The sequence below is a fragment of the Morus notabilis genome, unplaced genomic scaffold (genome assembly GCF_000414095.1).
Source record: "Morus notabilis unplaced genomic scaffold, ASM41409v2 Scaffold2000, whole genome shotgun sequence".
NCBI classification, from domain to species: domain Eukaryota; kingdom Viridiplantae; phylum Streptophyta; class Magnoliopsida; order Rosales; family Moraceae; genus Morus; species Morus notabilis.
Genome location: NW_010367025.1, coordinates 3256 through 11095, shown reverse-complemented (window position 1 = coordinate 11095; position 7840 = coordinate 3256). Strand labels below are relative to the sequence as shown.

At 36.5% G+C, this 7840-nt stretch overlaps 1 protein-coding gene and 1 long non-coding RNA gene across 2 annotated transcripts; both read right to left on the bottom strand.

Annotated features, from left to right (window-relative positions):
• Nucleotides 1–507: 507 nt before the first annotated feature.
• Nucleotides 508–3293, bottom strand: LOC21411301. The gene is made up of 3 exons (XM_024174548.1): nt 2678–3293; nt 1644–1964; nt 508–1539 (listed from the first exon to the last, which is right to left on the bottom strand). Exons 1-2 carry the CDS (start codon nt 2885–2887, stop codon nt 1701–1703), a joined length of 474 nt encoding a protein of 157 aa, XP_024030316.1. The 5' UTR covers nt 2888–3293; the 3' UTR covers nt 508–1539; nt 1644–1700.
• A 768-nt stretch (nt 3294–4061) lies between these two features.
• LOC112094205 lies at nt 4062–7624 on the bottom strand. The gene is made up of 3 exons (XR_002903418.1): nt 7395–7624; nt 7227–7306; nt 4062–4294 (listed from the first exon to the last, which is right to left on the bottom strand). It is a non-coding gene; the product is annotated as an uncharacterized LOC112094205 (long non-coding RNA).
• Between the last annotated feature and the right edge of the window lie 216 nt (nt 7625–7840).

Here is a 7840-nt window from a genome sequence, read left to right as displayed (position 1 = left end):
ACTGAAATCTTCAACGGCTGCTGATTCAGATGGTGTGGTGGTGAAAAAATGAACTATAAGCCACCCTGAAATGATTTCTTGAATTATTGGAACCAACTCCAGTTGTATTTTAGATACATCATCAGGCAACATATGAATCTGCAAGCAAAAGTCCTATGAAGTTCTACAACATTCGTCTTACAAGAAAACCCCATAACCTCTTATGCAACAATCAAGCCCCCAAGCTAGAACAAATAAAACCCCATAACCTAATTGGTGTTTTGTCTGGTACATAGAATGTGGAGAAATCAACAGAAATTTTAGCTTACATGTAATTTGGATGATGATTTGATTAGCTCCTCAAATCTATATCTGCAATTTCAAAATTGGCTATTTCAAAATTGATTAGCCCCATGCAGAATGAGCTGGACTATTGCAGAGAGGAGCCATCAATGTCCCCTAGAAAATTCTCTAAGTAAATACAGTCTCATACAATAGTATAGAATGAGAATGCAAACCGGCCTAATATGAGAGAAAAAATCGACCATTTAATATAACTTAGCAACACAGTCTCATACAATAGTATAGAATACAGTCTCATACAACAAAAAATGAAAATAAACCGGTACACTAACAATAGTGTAGAATACAATCTTGAAATCTCGCTTACACGCGACAACATGGTATTAAGCACTAATCCGTGGTCTAATATCAAGGGAAAATCGACCATTTAATATAACTTAACTCTATAAGTAGAAACATCGCACCAGACATTTAAGGGCTAGGTGGATTGAAGGGTGGTGGAGGCTGGTGGAATGGGTTAGGGGGCTGACTATAGGGGTTTGATGGCTGATGGAAGGACTGTGGCCGCTGGTTGTATGGATTTGGCCCGGGAGAGAAGTTATGAGGCGGCTGGCTATATGGATTAGGCACCTGATATGCAAAGGGGGTTTTTGGCACATCAACAAAGTCGTTTAAAAAGGCCCTCCTAATGGGTTCATCCAGTTTATGCCAAGCTGACCGCCACGTGGGGGACGCCATTATTTTTTCAAATGCATGGGCATACGTACGCGGGTCAATTCCCATTTCCGAGAGTGACACTATGATGATATCCATTTCATTTGGTCCATTGACAGTGTTGTTACTCGGCAAGCTCTCTTTACTTGAACGAATGTCCTCTCGCAAATCGTCGCGCATGTCCCTAACCAAATCAAGTAGCTCCTCCCGTAAACTGTCATTGGATTTGCGTGCCCTTGTCTATTTCTTTCTTATCACTCATGATGATGAGGCGATATTGGATTTCGTCCGCCTTCCAAAACTTTCCACGCGGTTGCGAAGCTCGGTACGCATCTCCTCATCATCACTGTTTTGGTAAGGAGCATTCTGGTGAGGTTGTGGTTGTTCATCCCCAGCAGCAACATCATCCGTTGGCTCTACTTGGGCGACAAGGTGATATGCCCCTAAACCAGACGCCATAACTCTTGAAGGGAAAACGGCCGCCAAGTACGTCTCATTAAGCTTCCAACCGTATGTGAACAATGTTTTCACTTCACGATGTCTCTAACAAAATTAGAATGAAATTGGTAAGTTTGTTACACTTAATTACGAAAGTGTAACCTCTAACTATTATCACTAATGGAGGAGTAATGAATTACACATATTACCTTGTAAAGAGATGCCCACAGTTCCTCCGAGCATGTAAAAGTTTTACTGATAGGATCTCACCCTACTCCAGTATGGTTTTGCAGCATTTTATACACTGAGTAAAGGTTGCCAAGTCGGCGGCGTTTCTCCCTCAGCCGCTCACCGTCGGGTACATATCCATCGAAAAAAGTGGCCATCCGAGCAGCCCATTGGTTGTAGTCACGAGAATCTGGGAGCTTCCCGTGGTTTATGTCATTGTATTCGTATAGTCGCTCAAGTAGAAACTCCTCTGCCGCAGGACTCCAATACAACGGCCTCTCATCTGGGTTTTTCTTAGGCATCTACATACATATAGGACAAGCAAGAAGAGTCCAATACGTGCAAAAACAGGGCATGGTCTTACAACGACAATTTAAGAAGCATAACCACCAACAAAACACACCCAAGAACATGAAAGAGAAGCAAATTTTTATTTACTTGCGCACTACTAGTTGGATCTAGTCCAATGCTTGTGCATTCTATGGTTGTATGGCTTTTTAATTGAGAAAGTTATTTGCTTGCTGCACTACTTTATTTTATTTTGTTTTATATATTTTTTTGATGATCATACTTTGTGTATTTTTTTCTGAATTCTCTGTGAATAAAAATCATGTTTCCAAATTCGTTTTCTAGTCTACATAATGCCATGAAGGAAAAACACTTCCCGAGGAGACTTAACAAAGAGGCTGAAGAAATTGCAGAAGTTGAGGCAAATTCAACCTTTCTGGTGTCAACTACCGGCTTCGGGAAAGTTTTCACCCAACTCAGCCCATACAGTCAGTTCGGTCTATATTCGAGCCATAGCAATTTCATTCACAAAGACACCTATCTATGCTATATTCTACTGATACCACATTCACAGAAAGCCCTAAACTCAATCAGTTCGGTCTATATCATTTTCATGCATCTGACAAAAATGTAAGAAAAAAAAAACACACATGCTGCCATTCGAACATGGCCCATTCCAGGTTTTGATTTTTACACACAAATAGCATCTAAAGTGAGAATGACATACCGTTTCAGTGTTCGAGTCCGACGAGGAGATAAAGGACACCGCCGGCAAAGATCCAAACACGGATGCAGGACTTTTGTAAATTCCTCGTCTGTTTCCTCTCCGGCAAAGGCGATAAATGGCCTTACTTTGGTAGTATCGGCGAAATTGATACTGAATGTGGAGCTTCCGTCGATTGCTCACAATCACCCCTTTACTTGAAGCATTTCTCATCAACTCGAGAAGAGGAGTCCGCCGTGGGTTTGGCTGCTTAGATGCGAAGAGGAGTCCACCGGGAAAAGGAGAAAATTGCCGGAAGAAAAGAGAGGAGAAAAAGGAAAGGCTGGAGACCTGCAAACCCACGCGAGAAAGGCTGGAGATTCTCTGGCCAAGAGAAGAAATGGTCGGTAGAGTGGGTGGGGGGTCATTACTCGGGGAAGCAGAAGCACATGGAAACACTGTGCAAACACTGTGCTCTGATTTAGAAACAGGCTGAATCAGAGCCTTATCTGATTTTAAAATAAGGATCCAAAGTGATCCAAAGAGCAGATTTTGACCCAGAGTCAGATGCGGGATTATGGGCCTCCAAACATGGATTCTCCCACATGACCCAGAGTCATGATCCAAAATACAGCTTCCAAACGGGCCCTTATACTTTCTTCTCTAATTACAGTGTTTTTCTGCATACAAGGGAAAGTAGACAGAACTTACAACCATCGTTTAGTTTAATTGTTCTTCTAATTTAACAAGAAAGGTCAAATATAGTTTTTAGTGGAAACACACAACTTAGCCAGTTAAATTACCTTGTACCACAAAGCTAATCGTTTATAAACACTAATCATCAAGATACACCATCAGAATTCAAGCAATGGAATACATATCAGAGTTGATTCTGATGATTTATGTAGTGTCTAATCGATCAGTGTTTTTATATTTCAGTCCATCTCTCCATATACCGGGCATTATCAGACTAAAAGTGACCGTCTTGACACTTTTCTATCATTCTTCACGGAGAAGGGAGTGAACCTTGATGAAGTAGAGGTGAAATTTTGGTCTTTATACCTTGTATATACATGCGCATGTGTGTGTATATATATGGCGAAATTGCCTTACCTCATTTGCCTCACGGTGTTTATGACATTCCTTTTCTTCAGTAAATTTATACCCATACATTTTTAAGAATAAATTCAGTAAATTTCTCATTTTTTATGTTTAAAAGTCTAGAATGTCACGACCCGTCGCCTAGCTACTAACTTAGGCCGGCGGAAAGCTGCGACACAGAAATACATACATAATATATTAATTTGAAGATAATATATTATATACTTAAGGATAAATTAAAGATTTGAGTTAGTTAATTTAACTAACCATAAAAATGTGGAAAATTTTGATCTTTTAAAGTGTTCGCAAAACTATATTTATAATGCGGAAGTTTCTGTGAGATTTTTTTTTTTAAAATTCATACGAGGTTCATATTGGGCCATATGACCGTTTCCCAAAAGATTTAATAAAGTTTGACCATTAATATCTGTGGAAGTTTAGAAGTAAGTTCCTAAAAATAACAGTCTCAACATCATAAAATGAACTGTACCACCACCTCGATCTGTTTTCTTGCCCACTTCTCTTTAACTATAGACTTGCCTGCAACACAAGGAAATTCTAGTGAGCTAGGGGGCTCAATAAGCGAGTAGACTATCTACTCTAAATTTGATTGAATGCATACAATATAGGAAGGTTTCTTCAAACTCATTAAACCATAAAAACACTATAGATAAGTCGCGTAGTAGTAATAATCTCATAAACCACCATATCTATAGTCCTAATTGTTTTTGTTCTCCTTCTTATCACATCCTTACTGTCAAGTTGTTAATTTCTTCTAATAAATTATGCATTCCCATAAGTACACACTCATACAAAAGTCAAAACAAACAGTAAATTAAAAGAATACAAAATTATTAAGTTATCCTAATGAGTCCGACATCCTCATAATTTGTCTCCTCGTTCGGCGATCACAACAATCAAAATAATAATAGAGTGAAAACAATAACACGAAGCACACATTAATCACACCCCCCCATTTAACGTGATCATAATTAAAACATTAATAATTAACACAGGATTAGGACGTACTAAATACATTTTGCATAACTCATAGCATAACAATTCATGAACTATTCATTCTATACATATCATATCATATTTCCATATCAACATGTCATATCTAGGTGCATAATTCATTACATAACCAATGATCTAACCTCTTAACGTGCACGTATTATTTATTGGGCCCGTGGGACTGCCTTATGCCGGCTAATGCTCAATCATATGACTATCCTAGACTCCAAAACAATGGGTCTAAGGAATCACACACAAGTACCTCACGTACTATTACTGAATCAAACTCGGCTTTCAGGAGTGTACCACTAACCACATGTGACTTGCCTATCTTACCGGAGTTATGATCCATTGACATTCACATAACCAGTAAAGAGGGTATTCATGGGGCTTTATCCCTTCTTACCTGGCTAAAGTTTAGGAAATTAGGCACTATGACCCAATCATAGATCCAACAGCCACTTAGGCCGCAGCACCTACAACCCAGGAACTAAAGAGCAACATTGCATGTCTTATCATATATAAAATCTTTTGATCCCTTAAGAGACCTACAGTTCCCACCCTAACTTATAACTTGGTATATCATAAAATGCCAATGTACAATTATGATGTCATGTTATAGCCCAAGTGCTCATATGAAAAGTAAAAAAACATGTCACGTAGATTCCACATTATTTGAAGAGTTCGGTAAATGTCAAATCATGCGTATTAGAATAAAATCAAGCCCTAATTTAACCTTACTATCTTCAAAGCTTAAACATACTATCTCAACATATTGAGCAAGAACATACCATATACTATTATAAGGATTTAGGAGCACAACACGCTTATATAAATTATATCAAGGTTCATACCATCATGAATCATGGACATGCATAATCATAAGGTAAACACACATCACTTGCATTGCAGGTGCATACTCCACTTACCTTATATGTTAGGTTCCTAAACGTAAATTCCTCCTTGATTCGTTTTGGTTCACAACCGTGGATTAAGCGTTCACCCATTAAATTCTCTTAAGAGTACTATGGCACTCTCGACTTACTAACGAATTTCTCAGCGTAAGAAATCATATTATTTTATTTTATATGTCTTGATCGGAAACTTAGCGTGAACATGGTTTGGGCAGAAAGAACAAAAAGGAAAACGACTCTTATGGGGGTTAATAATTTTGTCCCCAATCTAACAAAATATATCAACGGCCCACAAATAATACGATTCTCTCATTCCTAGGAAATTTGTCGACAAGATATTCATAAACTTAACAATTTCCCTCTTTTCACATGACTTTCACATCAAAACAATTCACTACATTCATATTTTCTAAAAACAGGTTCATCAATACTTACAGAAAAATTCATAAAATATTCTACAGGAATTAAAAAATCACGATTCTTGTCTCTTATTTAAGTAGACATCTAGAGCTTCGTTTTGATACATTACACGAACTATTTCAATTCCATTAATGCCACTAAAAGTATTTTAAAACCTGACTGAAAATTTTTCATTCTCTGCAGAAATTTACAGAAATCTTGACACAATTAAAAAGTTCATAACTTTGTCTAAGGGTCTCCATTTTTAATGATTCGCTTATCGAATTGAAGCTTAAAACCTCTAGTTTAAGTTTCAAAAACTTTTTAGTGCAATAATACTCTCAAATGCTACAGTTTTATGTTTTAATTAATGCAGTCCAAAAAATCTTTTTTTTTTTTTTTTTTTGCAACTAACACGTGACATGCAAACTATAAAAGAAAAGGCTAGAAAATTAATTTTTTTTAAAGATCTTTGTCGCATGATCATCTCAACCATCCCAAGCTATAAAACCTCATAAAACTCAGTCCAAATCTCATTCTTAACAAGACTACAAAAATTTGTCTCAACATAGCAACTTTTTCAAACGGGCAGATTTGGCCTCTTTTACGAGAAAATGCATAAAAAATAGTACCAAACTCAAAAAATTACGAAACCACTGCCAAATGAAAGTCGACTCATAGATCTTTCTTTAGAGCTATTACATGCCAGGTTTCAAATTTATCAAACTCATCAATATCAGCCTGAAATCTGATTTAAAATTTTCGTCAAGAAATTGAAAGATTTTGACACCAACTTGTAAAATTCATAACTAATTCTACAAAAATCGTTTTAAGGTTATTCTTAAATCCACTTAAATTTTAGGATGTCTATTTTAAATAAAAAATAATGGCTGAGACAAAATAGTACGAATAACATCCAAAAAAAAATTTTAAAAAAAATCTAATACTGGCCAAAAAAACTAGTACATGTTCATTTTAACAAACACTTTACATGCATGCTTAAATGTTTAAAACTCTCATGCAACACTTGAATCAACATCCATTTTGAAGTTCAGGAAACTCAAATCAACAAAACTCAACCTAGGATCACTGGAATACATATTTAATCACAGTAATGGAAATACTAGAAAGTTTGAGAGGCTTACCCTCGAAGAACAAATGGTTTTAGACTCCGTTGATGATGAAAACTCGTTCTTGACTTGAAGGGTTTGATTGAAATAAGATTCTTACCAAAGAAATAAGAAAAACTCAGAATAATAGATATCCAGGGAGAGAAATTATTCAAAAAGGAAGTCTTTTAGAGAGGAACTTACCAAAACGGATGCAAGAACTCCTATTCTCGGAATAATTTTGAACCCAACTTCAGAGAGATTTTTAGGACTTAAAAAATCATCTCTAATGTCTAAAAATTGAAGGTGGATGATAGTTCTGAGTTGGGAGAAGGTTTTTGGTGAGAAATTAGGGTTTTGAGTGATTTTTTATGGGTTTCCTACGACTCCTCTTCTAGTTACAGGAATAGTTTTGTTTTTCTGGAAAGAGAGAGAGAGAGAGACAGAGCGCAAAGAGAAGAGGAAGAATGTCTGATAGACTTGGAAGTATCGATAATCCCCTTTTTCTTTTTTTTTTAAATTAAATTTTAGAGTGGTTAGTTCGAGTTGATATGAAATTTTATGTGAGAGTTTTTTACTGTAGTAAAATAATTAGATGTGATTATTTTTGAGAATTTTTTAATGTAACAAAACTCAAATTTTAAATTCGA